This window comes from Bombina bombina, chromosome 2 (genome assembly GCF_027579735.1).
Source record: "Bombina bombina isolate aBomBom1 chromosome 2, aBomBom1.pri, whole genome shotgun sequence".
NCBI lineage: Eukaryota > Metazoa > Chordata > Amphibia > Anura > Bombinatoridae > Bombina > Bombina bombina.
Window position 1 is genome coordinate 470,319,410 of NC_069500.1, and position 20,808 is coordinate 470,340,217.

The following is a 20,808-nucleotide window of genomic DNA, read 5'->3' on the forward strand; positions in this document are numbered from 1 at the left end:
GTTCCTGATCCCTGGCTTGTTCCTGACTCTGCTGTTTTCCTTGTTCCTGATTCCGGCTCATCTGACTATTCGCTTTGACTCCTGACTCGGCTTGTCTGACTACCAGCTCTGGTTTTGACTCCTGGCTTGTTATTTGACTTGTGGACTTTTTATTATTTTTTTGTTATTAATAAAGGTGTGATTATTTTTGCACTTCTCGTGTCAGTCTGATTCCTGGCACCCTGACACTTATTAAGCCATGATGAGACTAAAATATTGACAGAGGTCAATAGAAAAGAAATCTCAGGAAACACCATACTTAGGGCAGATTCCTCAAAAATCTAAAGAGATGTATAACGAAGGGTCAATATATGTGATTGAGGCGCAATTGCACGAATCTGCAAAGTTATTGGCATCATGCAAATAATTTAACATCACGACTTATTGAGAGAGGATACACTCCTAATGTGTTGAATAATATATCTAAAGAAGTTTCTGTCATGGATAGAAAGTTTTGCTAGTTGATAAATATAAACAAATAAATATGACAGAAAATGTTAATTTTATAACAACATACAGTAATCAATATAATGATGTTTGTAACATCATTAGGAAGAGATTACCAATACTGGAAAGGGATAAAGATCTGTCCATATTGCAGAAGAATTGTAAATTTATTTCACGTAGATCACAGACTATTGGGGATATAGTGAGGAAAGATTTCAGCTCTAATAAATTTTCAATGACTAACAAAAGTAGTGTTAAAAACAAAAATTGGTTAACAATGGAATCAGGTTTCTATAAGTGTGGTAACAGACCATGTAAGAGCTGTAAATATGCCAAAATGGGGAATGAATTTAAATCTACACAAACACATAAAACATATAAAATAAAAAGTTGAATTAATTGCAACTCAACGTATGTTATATATCTTGTTACATGTAAAATTTGCAATTTTCAATATACAGGTCTTACTACACGAATGTTGAAAGATAGGATAAGAGAACATTTGTTATCTCTTGAAGCTGAAGTGCTGAAAACACAGGTGGCTAAACACTTTGCACAACATAATGTCAGTTGTGAGGCATTTTGCTTTCAGGGAGTTGGGACCCAGAGGAGGTGATAGATTCAATCCTTAAGTAAAAGAGAGGTATATTGGATCTTCACTCTATGTACAGTTTCGCCTCTTGGCATCAACAAAATCAGTGATATAAAACTCTACATAGATGCTTAATAGAAATATATTCATAATATTCTATTTATCTTATATCTAGAGAATTGCCATTTGTGTATAAATCAGTTCACATTATGTTATGCATATTTTATGTATGTATTTCCTTACTTTGGCATTTGGTGCATAGGCAATGATCCTTATGTATGTATATATATTTTTGCCTGCTTACTAATGCATATATATCTACAATTGAAAGTATTGATCTTTTAAATAGGAATGTATATTTTGCATCTGACAGCGGCATATCTTTGGATCTACGCACAAGCATCATTGGTATAGGTTTTGATGCATGCATATATCAAGATGTCTGTTTCAAGTACTATTTTTGTCTTACATATATCTTAATGGGTTAAATTACATCTTACCGTATATATGTTTCATGACACTAGGCTTTATATGTTTACTTATGTCCAATTGTTTTTTCTGTTTTTCTATTTTACATTGTAACAACGGATTCTTCTTATACTCACCATAATATTTCATTGTTCTATAATGTAACTGATACTTTGTTCTTCTTTGATAATATGATGTTATTAATTGTATGTTGTGTGTATATTTTGTACTAATTTGCTATGTATTGATTCTTTGAATTGTGAAGGAATTGTATTAGAAAGGGATCTGATTGGTTGGATATCAGGCCCTGACACGTTAAATACTTATGCTACACACCTGTACAACAGCTCTGATGAAGTGCCGTTGAGGCAGGAAACGCGTCAGCTGTTTTGAGTCCTGTATGCTGTAAGCCTTATGTTTTTACTACTTGAATAATAAATGGATTTTTATACTTTATACCTTAGCTCTCCTAAAAATTTGTCGTATTCTGGTTGGGAATTTTTTCATTGCTTACTTGTTTTTCATAAGAGCCATTTGGAGAGGCCTTACCTGCCAGGAGACGGATCTGCAAGTCTGCTGAGAATATTAATGGAAGACAGGTGCACATGCAAAGCTACTAACACCATAATATTTAACTCTTTTTCCTTCCTATTACATTGTGGCTATTTGCCATTTACTGTTTGGAAATTTGAGGAATAAGGAGTTTACGATACCGTCAGAGACTACGGACTGAATAACATTAAGGTTGGTGTCTATGTGACTTTTACAGTACACCTTACTTACATCTACTGGGATACAAAAGGGTACTAACCCTGTTACGTTACACAAGTGTAACTTCGTAATGGATACATATTGTTGAAATCATAATGGCAACACAAGTTTTCCCCACTACTCTGGACTATAAAATTATATTGGAAATGCTCCTTAATTTTAAGTGATCTTTGGTATTTAAAGATGTACACTTTAAGATCTATTTCAGAGATTCCCTGACTTGGAATACATGATAATCCTTTGGTTTAGCAATTTACTCTCTATAGGCGTGAGATTATGTGAGCTCAAATTGATAACAATGTTTTCTACCACCCCCTGCGGGGTCGTCTGTGTTTTATGTTTCGCCCTCCTGATGTGGGGCCTGTGGGGTTTCCCCCTCTAGACCTTGTGGTCACCCCTAAAAAATTGGGGCTCCTAAACAGTCCTTGTGGTTTTTCTGAATAGTGTGAGGGGCGAGGAAGGGTAAAAAAATCAGTGTGTATGGATACATCTCTATCTGTGTCTGTTTCTACGGTTTCAAATCTTACCCTGCAACTAAATATAATTTGTTAAGTCCCGGATATTGGTAGGCTGTATTACATTGATTTCAAGCGTTGTTCTTACCTCACGCAGTTTGTCATTGTTCTTCTTCCAGTTTTCATACAATAACTCTTCTGCAAGCTTGAAATAAAAAAACAAACAAACACAATAGTTACTATACAGGCCTTTATTAAATCACTACTAACCTGTTGTGAATACAACACTAACTGGAAATAACCTGTTTCCGACGCTCTTCCCGGGCAGACTTCAACTCCTCTGTCCTTTCCCTCATCTGTGTAATGGCTGGTTCCTTGTTTAGACGAAGTTCTTTCAATTCTGCCTCAAGCATATCTCGCTCCTCTTGTAAAAGTTTACGCAGCTGTTCCTTCCGTCGATCTAGGTTGTTTTTTTTCTCCTCTTTCTGCTTCTCACGATGGTAAGCATTCATACTAAACAGAACGATAAGGACAATAGAATGGACAGTTTACTTAAAATGCAAATTTTAAATCAAAGTACTTCACTTTCTTAAATACAGCAGTGCTGAGTGATTGCTAAAGTTTGCTTTAGTAAGTTATATATATTTTTTTAAAATGTCAGTTTGCAGAGTGACATATCTATACCCACGAGAATATTTTCTATACGGACGTTTAGTCAGCTCCCTCTATTCATAGCATTGCGCACACGCCAGTCCTCATGGTGACGTCACCGCAAGTGTGAACACGGACCTGCACTCAATAAAAGTGCACCCGTGGGGGGCGGAGCCTACACTCACTGCGGCAGGACGCATCTCAGTGAAGCTCCCTGTATCTGAAGTTATTTTAACAAGTTTAATATAGCAAAACTTCAATATCTATAGCTCTGAAACGGATATTCATTGGCTATTTATCAAGGTGAATAGAGATCCTAGGAGTTGATGTTTTGATGGAGCTCCTGCCTATGCTCTCTGAGGCAGCTACGGGACAGGCCTGTTAACAGGATTCAAGCCATTTTTGCAGCTACGCAGTAACTTATGAAAAGAGGATCCTGTATAGGTCTTGAAACGTGGGTCTGGGGCTGCCATATTATTACCCCCCCCCCCGTACCCCGGGGTTACGATATCCTTTATTATAGGATAATAACTCTCTACTATTTGCAACCATCAGCTGAAAGACCACACTACTGAGCGACATGGAGCAGAACATAGCACTCATGGTGGAACTCACTAAGCTCTTGGACCTACATAAAGCGGCCCTCATGGCAACTGTAACAGACACCTTTGACTCGCTCTGCATGACTGCACGACGGGCGAGTAACAGATCCACACTTAATATGGAGCCCCTTGAGAGGGAAAAGGACGCCCGGTCTCAGATTCTAGGGAGGACCGCAGGCCCCAGCAGCCAGTCAGGAGGTAACGAGGCAGTAAAAGTGGGACCGTCACAGCCATGTACAGAAACTGCCACGCTGGCTCCGTTAAAACAGAGAGAGACAATGGCTGCCGGAAGAGACGGGGCTTCTAATGACAGCCATGTTAGCTGCGATGTGCCTCTGAGACCCACAGTTCTGCTACCTATAAGATCGAGGTGCTACATTGCAGAGAACTTGGCGTTCCCTGGGCCACCTGATAGTGCTCCCAGAACCAGAATGACTACCGAGTCAGCCCGACATAGTTTTATGAGAGACAATCTCGGAGCCGAGATCAGGGGAAATGTTGGTTACACAACCCGCACTGCCACCCAGAGTATGGAAGAGCCGCGGACTGTCCCGACACAGATGAGCAACTGCCGCAACTTACTAGCAGGCTGAAGAGTGAAAGGCAGTAAACGGGGAAACATTTGGGCAAATGAACTTGGCTCTGAATGGCCTTTTGCTGCTGAGGGCTCTCATACACGGCCCACAATGAACCCGCCAACTCAATATGGCCTCACATCACAAGAATCAAAGGTACCTCAGGAGAACATTTTACTAAATTCAAGATTTGGTGTGGGCTAGGACTGCTCCTTTCATTCCGGTTCAAAGTTTGTGGTTTGCGGTCCTTTAACGCACATAGGCTTTCTCTTTTTACTGCAGCCGGGATAAATGATTGACTTGTTGGATATCGTCACGACATATAAAGTTATTTTTGGGTACATTTGTGTTACAAAAGTTGAAGTTAAAGTTTATAATGATGTATGTCGAAACCTTTTCATTTACAGACTTTGAGTTAAATCAATCTTATGAGATATATTGGCAACAGGCAGTAGTGGTTTATCTCTGCAACGATTAATTCCTTCTGAGTATTACAAATGCATATATGGAGTGGATCTGTTATCTACCCCTAATCTCCTACAAGTTAAAGGGTATTATGTTGGGGAACCTTTCTGTGGATTATAAATTAATAGGATTACATGTTATCTTCAGGTTTTAAAGTTATATTTGTGATTAACCCTTCACTGCTCTCCAGATAGGCTTCCAGACAAACTAAAACTTTACTGGGAGACATTTTAACTAAAACTTAGATACCCCGAACCCAAGTCAAGCTAACCTGATAGAGGCGTCCCCTGTAACTATGTTTTTATATGCAAAAATATATCTGATTTACTGTGTTTTTACATTTCCCTAAGGCATCATGGAGATTGCCCCCTAGTCAGCGGCCGAGGCTGGGGGGGATATACTATCTTACTGAGAAGGGATTATTAGAATTGCACCTTGAATATTAAAGTGCAATAGCTGATTAAAAACTAGACCATTTGACACAGCACAGTAACTATATATTGCACTTATATCTGAATTAATTACTAGGGGATGGTCTTGGAATTTTAAGTGAACTTACTAACATAGGAACCAAATTAATGCCCTGAATCTTATAAGTTCTCAATAAGGGTTTTTGTGTACACTTATTGTCCTTACTATCTTGTTTAAAGAATGTTTTCTGTGTAAAACTATTGTCTATATCACCCGTTCACCACGAGTTCAATATGCCGTTATTCTATACTACAATGACCCGCAGCAATATGTCCATCTACAGTAGCCTCTATGGATCCCTGAATATGATTGAATTTACATACGCTTTGGTAGTAACATTATGCCTATCCTCTGTAAAACCAATGCATTACCTAACCCCCATAATGATCACCCATACCCAACACACTATAGATCAAACCCCTAACTTCCTAGCTTAATGCTAGATGTTGTTTATGCTTCCCTAAGAGTTAGTTTTTAGAGGGGAACAAGTAAGAGCAATACAGGAGCTCCATAGAGACCTAAGACATGAGCTCCCAAAATACGTCAACAGTAATAAACAGCTGCATACAGATAATATTAGAAGGGATTCACTGTATATAGAAATTGCAGCTGCTGTCTTATAAGGCTGCTCTCTCTAAACCCCAATAGTTGTTTTCACTAGGGAACTTAAAGAACACCATATAGGAGCTGCTGCTCATGAAAGTGTTTGAGGTATCAAGGGTCAAGATGAGCAATACTTTAAACAACTTATAACCTCAATTACCAGGTAACAGCTCCTTATTTACTTATTTACTTATTATGTCTCCTACTACAGTCTGTGTCCCTTAAGTGATATTTTACTCTCATTCTAAGTAGTGTGTCTTCAGATTCCTCCTAACATCAATGATTGCCAAGTTTTGTTGTTGTATTATAACTAGAGCTAAGAAAAATCAACCCTTAGCAATTATTTTAACGAGTATCCACTATACCATGCACAAGTGTGGCTCTATTCCATCCAAGTTTCTAATTTTAAATTTACTTTTTTATCATTCTAGTCTTACCACCTCCAGCGATGTAAAGCATATATCTATATATCAGTTGGGAGGTCTATGTTTTTCTATTTTTCTAGTGACCCAAGAGTGGTTGATAGGTAACTACCATTTAATTTAATATCTATGTTCTGGCTGGTCCAAAAGTGGCCAGTGATGTAGTTACCCTACTGATCTAATTTAAAAGAAAACTGAGGTTTCATTACATCTAACATGTTTACCTGTTCCTCAGACAGTGGTTGTCTTTAAGAATGTATCATTGTATAATTTCTGTACATTGATTCCCATTATTATTTTAATACGTGTTTACACAAACTGTCTAGTTATACTTTGGATAGTTTTCTATTACTGAGAATGTATGAAAACACTGAGTACACATAAATTGTATTTTTCCAAGATTGTAAACTTTTTGTTGTAACCTGAAAATACCTCAATAAAAAATTATTTAAAAAAAAAAAAAAAAAGTGCACCCGTGTTCAGCACTGATGTTATCAGTGCTGGTGCCCATGAGCAAAGTTGCTACAGCAGAATTTATAAGAAATAAATGTGCTTATAATTGTGTAAGATATATGTTGAAACTAAACATTTGACTGAAAACAACTCTACTTTTGGCAAAACGTTATCTAAAAAGGTGATTAGAAGATTTGACCGCTCTTATTTTTAAGGTGGTTCCCATTACTGACCCCTTCCACTTTTTTATCCATCACTGTATGGACTGGAGTAAAGTCCTCTCCTCCTGTACTAAGCAGAATAGCCTCAGTGTCATTCATTTTTAGAGAGCAGAGATACACAGAAATTACAATTTGCATGCTCTGTCCATGTACACTTAGTTTTATGGAACCAAGGTACTAACCACCCTTATAAAATCATGCTAAATAACAATTATCAGCTTGCAGCAGCTCCATATTCATTACACTTATAGCCAGTTGCTTGGAAGATTAGAAGTCTGAATAGTAATATAACGTATTGAAGCCGCATCGAATATAATGATGCAGTTATATTTACTGAGTATCACCTTACAATAATACAGAAATTAATTAAATTAATCTACTGCATAATTAGAACACATAATTAGAACACAGCTGAATATTATATTTTATTGTAGCTGAATTTAACTCCAGCAGTTTGATGAAACTTTGCAAAAATTACAGTCTATGGTCTATTTTGATTACGTATATCAAGCTCATTCGTCTGTCATCAAATGCGTGTGCTTTTAAACATGTTCTGAAATGACTGGTGAAGCAAGAGCACACATGCACTCGAGCTTGAAAGTGAGCACATTAGACGGCAATTGTGCACGCACACTACGGGACACATTACATTTGCATATAATCAAATAGCTATACTTAATTGGTCGGGGGGCGTGAGATTAGTTCTTTGTTGCCCAGAACTTGTATCTGGCAGTTCCAGGAGCATTCTGATAAACTGCTACAGTGCAAACATTAAAAAAAAAAAAAAAAAAAAAAAGGTAAAATAATAATAATAATAATATAAAAATGCTGTTTAAAGAAGTATAGTTTGCAAAACGAGTCCAGCTTGTTTTTTCTATCAGGTACTTGTCTATAGGGTACTTGTAGAGCTCAAACTAATCACCCGTGAGGGTCTCAAGGCGCTAAGGGCTGCTGAAGAGTGGCGGGGAGATAGGGATGAAGTTCAGTCGAAGAGCCAGGCCTTGAGGTCCTTTCTAAACTTTGTGAGGGTAGAGGATTGTCTGAGGTGAAGTGGGAGGGTGTGCCATGTCTTTGCTGCCATGTGGGAGAAGGATCTGCCGCCTGCTGCTGATTTTCTGATGCGGGGGATGACTGCGAGGGCTTGGTCAGCCAATTGAAGTTGCCTGGAGGGGGGGGGGGGGGGTGTAGAAATTGACGCGGTGGATGATGTATTCAGGACCGATGTTGTGGATGGCCTTGAACGTGTGGGTTAGAAGCTTAAAGGTGATTCTCTTGTTGATGGGTAGCCATTGCAGGTTCCTTAGGTGTTCGGTGATGTGGCTTTGGCGAGGGATGTCGAGGATGAGCCTGGCTGAGGCTGTTGGCCTCGATGTGGTCAATAAGTTGAGCGTTGATGGCCTTCTCCATTACTTTGGCAAGAAAGGGGAGCAAGGAGATTGGGCGGTAGTTATTCGGGTCCTTGGGGTCTGCCGACGGTTTCTTCAGAAGGGGTTTCAGTTCCACGTGCTTCCAGTCATCCGGGAAGGTACCGGTTTTGATGGAGCAGTTGATTGTGCGGCAGAGTTCAGGGACGATGGTGATGCATGCTTTATTGAATATGTGATGCTGGCATAGGTCTGTGGGTGCGCTGGAGTGGATGGAACTCATGATTCTGAAGGTGTCCTCTATGGTGAGGGGGCTCGTATGTGGTGGGAGGAGGTGTGTTTGGGTGACGTAATTGCAGGGGTAGGTAGATCTACGGTGGAGGGTGAGTTCTGGGACGAGAAGCTGTCATAGATGTTGAGGGTCTTGCGGTGGAAGTGTGTTGCAAGGGTATCACAGAGGTCCTGGGAGGGTGGGATGCCGTTAGTGTCTCTGTTGGGTTTAGAGTTTATTCTGTTTTGGATGGCTGTTTTCTTGGTGGTTCTGATGAGGTGGTGGTGGGTGGTGATGGCTTCCTTGAAAGCCAATTTTTTCAGGGGGGTCTTGTTGGATCTCCAGGTTCTTTCCAGTCATCTGCAGTGGCGTTTGGAGTCCTGGAGGGCCAGGGTGAACAATGTGGTCTTGTTGGTAGTTTAGTGAATAGAGGTGTGGAGAATAGGCGCTCAATCAGCAGAAGGGATAAAAGGTACAGTGTTGGAATTAATAACTAACTTGCAAAAAGATTAAATGGGTTTAAAATGACTAAACCAATAGCAATAATAATCGATAGAAAAATTATTACAATTTATTCTCAAATACAATGTCAATTAAAAATATATTTCATCTGTTAAAATGTATTATTTCAATAGTGAAAAAGGGGTAGTGTACAAGCGCTAAGGTAATCCCCAAGCTGTATCCAAACAGAGATCCTAACCAACCTCCAAAAAATATGCACAAGTAGTAAGAAGTGAATACAGCGCCAACAAGAGGCCAAGGGATAAATATACTCACAGAGAGATAAAAGAAGATTATTTAATGAACCATGTTAAAATGCATCAGTAATAAAAGACTATATATAAAAAATGTAAAAAGCACATATAAATAAAATTACAAATACAGGAATATCTTACAGAAGCGGCTCAAAGGGCCAAAGCTGATAATTAGAATAAAAACAGAGGTAATAACAGGTGATCAGTGTGAGTGGTACACCAGAATAAGAGTGTATACTAATAAAACAGAATTAGCCTAAGTACAACTATAACAAGTGCATCAAGCAAAAAACTAATAAACAATAGTACAAACAATAGTGTTCAAAGAATAGTGTATCAAAAATAGTGTTCCAAAAAATAGAAAAATGCACTGCAGTGCAAAAAAAGGGGGGTAGCAAAATAATTGTATAGATACGATCAAATAGTGAGTGAGTGCAAATGGATATAAAAATGCTAGCTACTTAATCCAGTGAGGTTAAGATATAATTAAATAAAATACACAATATGCAATAACATAAAAAAATAAAATACACAATATGCAATAACATAAAAAATAATAAAATATAATCCAAAAAAATGTGTTCAAAAAGTTGATCAACAAATGTTAGTGAAGAACAAAAATAAGTCAATCAAAACTAAAAAATTGAAAAAATGGGTGATGAAAAGCAAGGTGAAAGTGAGGAAATTGATTTCTTCCAATGTTAGTTACTTTAACAGATCCAAATTCCTGAGTGTGGTAGCTGAAGTAGCTGATTGGATCCTAGCACCTGTCAGCTGCTCCTATGGTATCCTAAAAAGTGTCCCTGTAAAAAAAGAAATTCACAACATAGTGTATCCAATATGAGAATGAAGAAAAGATTAAAGTAATGCTTACCAATATGTCAACGCGTTTCTGCCCTCAAAAAAAGGGCCTTTCTCAAGACTAACTAGCTAAAATGTATTATTTCATCTGATAAAATGAATTACAATTCGTAAGTGTTGCAACACTATACAAAAAACATTTAAAATTAAGTAAAAAATTCCTTATTAAAATAAAAAAAAACAACAGTATTTCTTATACCAAATTAAACTTCACAACACTCCTAGGTGTTCCTGATATCTGTATATGCTACTAATGATCGTTAATGAATACCGCTGGTGCAAATATTACACAGATAGTAACACAAAGTCAGCTTGATATCCAATACAAATACTCTAAACTTTGTTACAATGTAATGATGTGTGGTGAATTTTTAATCAACCGTCAGGATAATGCTTGATACAGAGTCAATTATTGAAATGGTTTTCCCGCAATGGCCGTTTACCAGAATCTTAAATCGCAATAAATTGCATACCTGAAGAATGTGCCAAACCGCTTGTGAATATAACTTTACTTTATGTCCCAAATGTTCATATATTTGTCAATATGCAATATTGAGGGCGATTCCCTTACCCTTGCATGTGAGCTGTTAATACTCACGGCTTCCTGGCTTCACCTCCGTATCCTCAGTGAATCTCTTAGAAAAGAAGTTCCGGTAGGTGAATCTCCTTACGTCACCGGTCTCCGTTAAAGCTTCACTTATGTTGGTAGTGCTATGTAAAAACACCAAAAGCTTCAAATGATCTTTTTATCTGTGTAACTTGCGCAAGTTATCTTTTCAGTTAACAGTCCTTTCTTTGCCGATTCCCTGCACTTTAGTACTTCTGTACGCAGGTGATAGAAATCTCCTCTTTCTTGGTGTTCACACTTATATCAACATGTTTCGACAGGTGCTCTGGCTTTATCAAGATAGAGTGTGAGCATGATCTACACCTTTATATAGCAGTGTCTCTATTTTCATTGGTTCATTCACTGTTTCTATTCTCCCTTGGGTCCTAGAATCATGTTATTTGAATCTTCTGTTTTCCTCCTCTCAATGTCATCCTATTTCATCTTTTCCTTGTATCTTTATTATTTGCTTTATGCCAAAGGGTTAACCATTTTATAGTTCTGACGGTTTTTCTAACGATTCATTTTATTTACACATCTTTTTTGAAAGGTTCAGATTTCCATTTACTAGAATATGTGTATATCCCTACTATATCTTACCAATACATCAAAAGTATTTTGTTAGAAGTTCTAAAACATCTTTTCTAGAAAATATCCTTCTTTTTAGAAGGAACATACAAGTTCTCATATTGCGTTACTATATATATATATATATATATATATATATATATACATATATATATAAATCCATTGGCAGTAATTGTATATGTGAATTTCTTACCACATTGCAAGAATTTTGGGTGAGGGTATTGTCAAAGTTTGGGGGGGGGGGTGAAAATATCTATATATCAAAGGATAATACCTTTTAAAACTATAGTGGTATACATATGTGTTCCATGCTAATTTCATGGTGTATATTATTAGTGACAAATAAATATCTATCATATATGACTATTTATTAATGTCTACATATTCTACCTCAATTTATAACAATTTAAAATCTAGTGTGTATTTTTTTAAGTGCCCAAAAATGGGGATATATCCAATTCTGAATTAAGACCGTGGGGGTGAATTGTGTTAAAGTTGTATATAAATTCCGCTCCAGTTTGGCTTTACCTTATATAAACCCCAATATTTCATATCTGAGACTCTATTTTTGTGTATTTCTCTGAAGTGTTTGTAAAGATAAGTGTCCAAATTTCCTTTCTTAATGTTACAAATGTGTTCCCTTATCCTGTCCCTTAACATCCGCGTCGTTTCACCTATGTAAAAAAGGTCACAAGAATATTGCAGCATATAAATTACCCCCTTATTTGTACATCTTATTACATTTTCTATTTTAAACTCCTTAGTTCTGTTAGGAATTTTTAGTTTTCTTTTTAATACCAAACTGGCATGCTCTGCATATATGACAGGGGTAGAAACCTTTCACATCCATTCCTTTTAGGTCTTTGTCAAAAGATTTTTTATTTCTATTGCACTTTTTATATTCACTCGGTGCTAAGATCATCTATAGATTTTGTGCTTTTCTATAAATTACCCTTGGGTATGGTGGTATTTTATCTCCCAAAATTGGGGAATTTTTCAGAAGATGCCAATGTTTTTTTAAAATCTTTTTTATTAAATAGGTGATCTTCACTGAAATCATTTATTAAATGGACATTAAACTCATCTGATGTATAAATTAGTAGATTTTTGTTTATGTCTTAATAGTTTTTTTCTCTCCTTGTCCCTCGCTCTTTTTGTTGCCTTATCAATTGTTTCTTTTTTATAACCCCTGTCTTTAAACTTTTCTTCCAAGATGTTAATCTGGATTTCAAAGTCATCAATTCTTGAGCAGTTCTTACGAATCCTCAAACTTTGACTTATCGGTATACTCTCCTTCCATTTAGGAAGGTGACAGCTAGAGGCGTGTATGAAATTATTTGAGTCAACCTGTTTGAAGTGCGTTTTTGTCTCAATATTGTCAGATACTATCATTATAGCCAAATCAAGGAACGTAATTTTTTTTCTGTTAAGTTCATATGTAAATGAAATCCCTCTATCATTGTTATTCATAGATTCAAAAAATCTCTAGGAGATCCACCGCCTCTCCCCTCCAAATTATGAAGATATCATCTATGAACCTCTTAAAGAGCACAAGGTTCACAACGAGCACCAAATTGTCTAGGAATCTCTGTTCCCAATCTCCCATAAAAAGATTTGCATAGCTCGGTGCGAACCTTGTGCCCATAGCGGTTCCATCAATATGAACATAGTATGTATTGTTGAATGAAAAATAATTATGTTCCAGTATGAATCTTATGCTTCGTAATAAGAAGTCTTTCTGCTCTTTTGGTAACTCATTATCTTTTATCAAAAAGGACTCAACCGCCTCTATCCCAAAATCATGTTTAAAGGATGTATATAAGGAAGCCACATCACATGTAGCTAATATCATAGAGTTTTCTTGTTGGTGGTTTGGCAACTGGACGGTTTCTTGAAGGGGGCAAGGGAGTTGGCGCAGTCTGTGATCCAGTGGTGGAGGTTGCGGGCGGAGGAGTTGGCGTCTGTGGGAGACTTGATTAGGATGTGGTACAGTTGGTCTTGGGTGATTTTGTTCAAGATTCTGCACGGGGGGGGGGTTCTGCCGGAGGTGGGTTTGTTGAAGGAGACATGTATGCAGTGGTGGTCGGTCCACAGTAGTTCGGTGATGTGGTTAACTGAGATGTGGTTGCCTGCGGAGAAGATTAGGCCGAGGGTGTGACCGGCTACATGGGTTAGGGAGTTTACGAGTTGCTTAAGTCCAAGGGTTCTGAGGTTTTCCAGGAGGGTGGTGGTGTTGTGGTAGTTTGGGTCGCCGAGGAGGATGTAGTTCGTTGATGCGAGTGCATGCTGTGCTATGTGGTCAGTGATGGTGTCACAGAAGGCGGGCTGAGGTCCAGGGGTCTGTAGATGAGGGTACCGCAAAGGGTGGTGTTGGGGTTGACCCGGATTTTGAAGTGTAGGTGTTTCAGGCCTGGGGAGTGGTCATCGAAGCTGGTTGTGACTTGGATGGAGTGTTTGTGGATGATGGCTATGCCTCCTCCAGGTCGGTTGATGCGGTCCTTGTGGAAAATCTTGTAGCCGTCGGGGATTGCGATGTCTGGTGCTGACATTTGAAAAAAAATCTCTTCCAAGCTTTATATGCTTGTGGAGAACTTTTAACGATTTTGTTGTCCTGTGATCCTGGATGGTGACTGGTGTTTACTGAGGGATATCAGGAATTGATATTAGCAACCGGATTTGAGCTGACTGGGGATCCTATAATATCCCAGACAGTTTTATTATGCACTTTGCGATAAGTGCTGTTAAATTGTAAGTATCCTACTTGAGAGGAATATCTGTGGGATCTTATCATTGAGATATTACACAATTGGAGCTCCTTCTTTGTTTGTTTCTTCCTAAAAGAAAGTTTGCAATGACTCAAGAACAAGCATGTGAATATATTACAGAAGCCCAGTCAAAGTCCTGATCTCAATCCAAATCAAAATCTGTGGCAACGAACCACCCAGAACCACATGCACCATATCTGCCAAGAAGACAGGGCACCAATTACTTACAGACATTGTGCAAAGCTGGTACTTACTCACCCTAAAACACTTTAATCTGTTATTACAACAAAAGGTGGTTGGGCTAAGTATTAATAATTTGAAGGGTTTAATACTTTCACAAATGGCATATTTCAGTTTTTCTTTTAAATATCTCACTCAGAAATATCTCATTATTGACTTTAAAATATACTCTTAGAGGAGATGAGTTTGCAATAAAAATATTGTTTGGGAAAATGTGAGTATGTAACATTTGAAGAATAATCATTTCTAAGGGGGTCCGAAAACTTTTGCAAGGCACTGTGTGTGTATGTATGTATGTATGTATGTATGTATGTACGTACGTACACACACACACACAGTATTCTCCCCAGGACCTTTTTAGCGGGTTCACCACCCTGCTGACAAGAAAAGTGTGTGTGTGTGTGTGTGTGTGTGTGTATACATGTATGTATGTTAGATACATACATACATATACACACACACACAACGCTTTGCTATTGGATTGAATTATCCATTATTAAGAAATGTACCTTTAAGTAAATTATAAAATCAGTCATGAATATGGAGTTAAAAATTCTAAACAGTTGTTCTGAAATTAAAAGTGAATATGCAGAAGAAATATTTGTTTTTTTATTTATTCTTTTAATTATATTAAAAACTAAGCTTTGTTACCTCTGTTGGTAAGACTGTCTGGAGCTCCACTGGGCTTGCTTACTGCTGCATACATTGGACTGTTTAAAATACTGGTTTGTTACGTCCCATTGATGCCGAAATCGAGCTTCCTGCTCTCTATGACGCACAATCTGTTGTTCAAGCACCCTGCTTCGACTGTGCCATGAAGATGAGAGTGTGGGTAATGCCATCTGTTTTGAAAACAAGTACAAATGTACGTTAAGCTCTTTAAATAAGATATTGCTTAACATTTAAATGCTAATTGTGTTTTTAAAATAAAACCTACTGTTCTATTATAAGGATTTAAAAAACACTACTTAAAAGGACAGTCTACTCCAGAATTTGTATTGTTGAAGAAGATAGATAATCCATTTATTACCCATTCCCACGTTTTACATAACCAACACTGTTATATTAATATATGTTTTACCTCTGTGATTACTTCATTTCTAAGCCTCTGCATACTGCCCCCTTATCTCAGTTCTTTTGACAGACTTGCATTTTAGCTAATCAGTGTCCTCTCACAAGTAACTCCACGGGCGTGAGCACAATGTTATCTATATGAAATGCATAAACTAACGCCCTCTAGCTGTGAAAAACTGTCAAATGCATTTAGATAAAAGGTGGCCTTCAATGGCTTAGAAATTAGCATATGAGCCTACCTAGGTTTAGCTTTCAACAAAGAATACCAAGAGAACAAAGCAAATTTGAGAATAAAGTAAATTGGAAAGTTGTTTAAAATTAGATGCCCTATCTGAATTATGAAAGTTTATTTTTTACTAGAGTGTTCCTTTAACTCCACAACTACTATAATATTTTTTTAATTGTTGCATCTAAAAGGAGGCATTGCTATATGTATTACAGTTTATTTATACTTTTTATCAGATGTTCCGGTGCAGACAAATATTTGTATTTTTATCTTGTGCTGGTGTGTATGTATATGTGTGTATATATATATATATATATATATATATATATATATATATATATATATATATATATATATATATATATATATATATATACACACACACACACACACACACACACACATATATACACACACGTTTAGGAACCATATAAGCCAACTGTGCTGGAATTTAGCATCACAGTCTGGCCTGGACTGTACGTAAAAATAAAAAAATAAAATTAAAAAAAAGATAGGTCTCAAATGTGACAACAGTATATAATGTGAAATGTAATTAGCGTTAATTCCAAACTCAAGAATAAGCTATATTGACCTAGTATAGAAAACAACATTTTTGCATGCTCACAAAACTCAGTTTGGTTGTTTTCTCTTATTGAGCATGCATGAGCAACATTATAATATTGCCCCGTTGAAGCTTTATATCTCCATATGGTCATTTTTCATCAAATTTCATATACACAAGTAAGCAGTTTTCCCTGTAGCATTGCCTAAAAAAACAGCTGTATTGAAAATTACATTTTTTTCAAATCTTTATAGCTTAAAATTACTAACAAACAGTTTTATAGGACCAGTAAATACAGTAGATTTGCATAATCCAACAATTGCATGATAAAATGTCAATGCAATAGCATTTAGGGGTCGATTTATCAAAGGCTTTGCAAGCCTTTCAACCCCATACAACTGCAGGTTCTCACAAGAGAACCTGCACGTTGTATTTAACAACCTTTCTCCACCTCTAAACTGGCGAATTTTGATCTCCCCGGTATATTCCGACCGGAAAGATTGACAGCTATTCCGACCGGAAAGATTGACAGCTCCTGCCCACGAGTGAATGGCTATGCGCAGGCAGGGGGCGGGATTGCACACGAGCGCAAAATTGCACTCGTGTGCAATGCTGAATTCTGCCAGGGGAATTCAGCCCGCCAGAGGCGAGATGCGGCAGACAGGGGCGCATATCTGCGCCCCTGTCCGCCTCAGCTTGATAAATCGCTGCCATACTCGGAACGTCAAATTAATAGTAGATTTTTTTCTGACAAATTTCAGTTATGTCTATTTCCACTCCCCCTGTATCATGTGACAGCCATCAGCCAATTACAAATGCATATACATATATTCTGTGACTTCTTGCACATGCTCAGTAGGAGCTGGTGTCTCAAAATGCATAAATATAAAAAGACTGTGCACAATTTAACGTAAGTAAATCGGAAAGTTGTTTAAAATAGCTGAACTATTTGAACTATGAAAGCATAATTTCGACTTGAGTGTCCCTTACATCAATTTTCATATAACTGCATGTAATAGACACAACTATAAAGAATAATATGCACAGATACTGATCTAAAAATCCAGTATAAAAACTTACTTAGAAGCTCCCAGTTTAGCACCGTTGAAAAGGTTAGGCAGAGACACCCACTGAGATGGGCTGAAAAGCTAACAAAGCAGACCCCCCCCCCCCTCCCTGCATATGAAAAGAACCTTTACACAAACAGGAGCAAGCTGGAGTAGATAGACAACAGTCTAGTTCTAAAAGTTTGGGGCTTGGTTAGGAGTCTGAAAATCAGCATAACGTTATTTAAAAATAAGCATAACTATACCTTTTTTACAAATAAAAAAAAACACCTGTATGGGCTATATAAATGGATCGTCTACAAAACATTTATGCAAAGAAAATCAAGTGTACAATGTCCCTTTAAGTTCACATTACTGATATAAAGTGAACCCCAATTATTGAAATGAAAGAGCATACCAAAAAAAAAAAAAAACTACCATCGTGCAATTGTTGTCAACACCCCTTTTTCCTTATAAAATACTCTACATAATGCAGTGTATGTAGTTTACTGAACCAGCTACATGTTATACACAAATTGTTTAGATCAATGCAAGAGCTCCTTTACGTCTGCCTCTAACTGGCCATAGCATAAGAGATGACAAACTTCTTAAAATATATTTTAATGAGGTGTATCCCTAGCTGCTTGTACATTTCAACAACGAAGGGTAATTTTTAAATGCTTGTAAAACTTTATGTACAGTTGTTGCAATAAATGTACAGTTTTCTACATTCATAAAAATGACAATTGCCCCTTTAAAAAGACGCACCATTGTCAGGCATTTGTTTTGAACACCACAGTAACTTTAACACACCGAAATACAAAATATCCCTAATCACTCAGGAACGAGATTACATATCGGTTGTGCAGATCACGGTTTACAGCTGGGCTGTCCCCTACACAAAGCGCTACAGCACTAAATGGTGTGGAGTGCACCATATTAACAATGTCATAAAGAAGCTGAAATAACCGCAGTCTAATATCGCCCTATAATAAAAAATAATACTACGGAACTCGAGACACAAATTATAGAACACAGAACACGCATATAAGTTACTCACTGGTCCTAGTTATTGCCGATGTATTTAACTGACACAACCTGTGGCTCATCCCCAGGAATAATTTCCTCTTCCGGTGTCGATCGGTCTCCATAGCAGCGTCGCTGGCGGCAGTATGGTGGCTGAGGCGGGACAATAACATTACCAATACCAAGTGACAGTTGGAACCCCAGCTGTCGTTATCCACTTGTTTTATCACCTCAAAAGAGAAATCGCTTCTTGTCGCATGCAGTGCAGACCAATATATCTTTAAAATTGCAAATGTTTTTACCTTTTATAAGAAATATGTGTTTGTTCGAAATCTAGCAGCAGTAAGGAAATCTTGATACTTCACAAATAATACCTAACGAAAACGGTTTTGCTTGTAAAGAAAATAAAAATTACAAGTTAATATTTGCTTCGTTATTATGGAATTCTTTGTTGAAGAAATATCTGGGTAGGTGTCTGGAACACTATATGGCAGGAAATAGTGCTGCCATCTGCTGCTTCTGCAAATGGACACATTATTGCAAAACTGCTGCCATATAGTGCTCCAGACATTTACACACTCCTGATCGTACATCCCTGCGTTTCAACAAACTATAAAAACAAATGATAATATATGTGATGAGAGCCAGAGCTCTGAAGTTGCACTGTCTTGACGCATGTTAAATTCAATTTAGCTGGAGTGAACAGGTTTACTTTTAACTTGTAATACGTGCACTACTTTTGAAGCAAATACCAGCGATAAATCCCTTTTCGCTTGTGCTCAACAGTTAGCGCACCAGTTGTAATCTAGCCCTAAGTCGTTCCAGCAGTACCTGCCCGATGGCATCTCTCTTATATTTCTTTTGCTGATCAGTGGGCAGTACAGCAAGTCAGAAGCATACCATCTGATTCTTAGGCTTACCATTGTACACACTCCCATTTACAGGCAGCTTCACCCAGTTCTTTTATGCAGTTTTGCTGTGCTTGAGCTATGCGCAGATCCACCTCCCGCACCAAAGTGGCTCTGGGTATCTCTGACCAGCCTGAATCACTGTAGTTCCTGGTCCCTCAGTGAAACTGCTTTATCTCATTTCTGCAACTCCAATCCAACCGAAAAAAAATATTGCAAACCTTGTCTCCCACTCTTCAACCTGTAGACTGTGAGCTCTTCAGAGTAGAGGCCTTCTCCTCTTATGTTTTATTTTTTGTCTGTTTTATGTATGTGTGTGTTCTTTTAAAATGTATCATTGTATACCACTACTTATGTAACCAGCACTGCAAAATAAAGGGATATGAAACCTAAAATGTTTATTTAATGATTCAGAAAGGCCATAAAATCTGAAAAAAAAATTCCAATTTACTTCTATAGTCTAATTTGCTTAGTTCTATTAATATCCTTTGTAGAAAAAGCATAACTAGGTAGGTTCATGAGCTGGGAGCTAGGTGTTGATTCATGGCTGCATATATGCCTCTTTTCATTGGCTTACCAATATGTTCAGCTAGCTCCCAGTAGTGCTTTGCTGTTCTTTCAATAAAGCATACTGAGAGAATGAAGTTTAAAGTGAAAGTCAATCCTAGCGTTGTACAAACTCTAGGATTGACTATTAAAACAATTAAAGGGGACTTTCATTCATGAAGTATAAGATACTTCATGTAGAAAGTTCCTTTATTTGTTTCAATAGTCAATCCTAGCATTTGTACAACGCTAGGATTGACTTTCACTTTAACTTATAAAAGAAGTAAATTGGATAGTTGATTAAATTGTATGCTCTATCTAAATCATGAAATAAACATTTTCGTTTTCATGTCCCTTTAATAGTGCTTTTCAAATAAACAATGGCCCAGATTACGAGTTTTGCGTTAGAGGCAATGCGGTGCTAACAAGCAGTTTTCTTTCACTGCTCACTTACCTGCAGCGCTGGTATTACGAGTTTTCAGAAACCTGTCGTTAAAAGACAAGAAGTGAGCATTGAGCAAAATTTTGCTCATTACCGCACTCCAATACCAGCGCTGCTTAAGTCAGCGGTGAGCTGGTCGTACGTGCTCATGCACGATTTCCCCATAGGAATCAACGGGGAGAGCCGGCTGAGAAAAAGTCACCTGCTCCATGTCGGATGTCTTGAAGATGGACCTGCTCTGCTCCGGATGGATGAAGATAGAAGATGCCGTCTGGATGAAGACTTCTGCCCG

At 37.6% G+C, this 20,808-nt stretch overlaps 1 protein-coding gene across 2 annotated transcripts in view; it reads right to left on the minus strand.

The window, feature by feature from the left end:
- Positions 1–19,600, minus strand: part of TCHP (trichoplein keratin filament binding) — a 111,999-nt gene extending 92,399 nt beyond the window's left edge. The window contains exons 1-4 of one of the 2 annotated variants that reach the window (XM_053702104.1): positions 19,541–19,600; positions 15,338–15,528; positions 3,075–3,285; positions 2,921–2,977 (exon numbers count right to left, since the gene is read on the minus strand). In XM_053702104.1, the coding sequence (XP_053558079.1) occupies positions 2,921–2,977; positions 3,075–3,285; positions 15,338–15,528; positions 19,541–19,558 (477 nt within the window). In that variant the 5' untranslated portion in view covers positions 19,559–19,600. Of the gene's footprint in view, positions 1–2,920; positions 2,978–3,074; positions 3,286–15,337; positions 15,529–18,654; positions 18,739–19,540 lie in introns of those variants that run through there. The other variant, XM_053702106.1, reaches the window with a different exon arrangement.
- Positions 19,601–20,808: the final 1,208 nt, after the last annotated feature.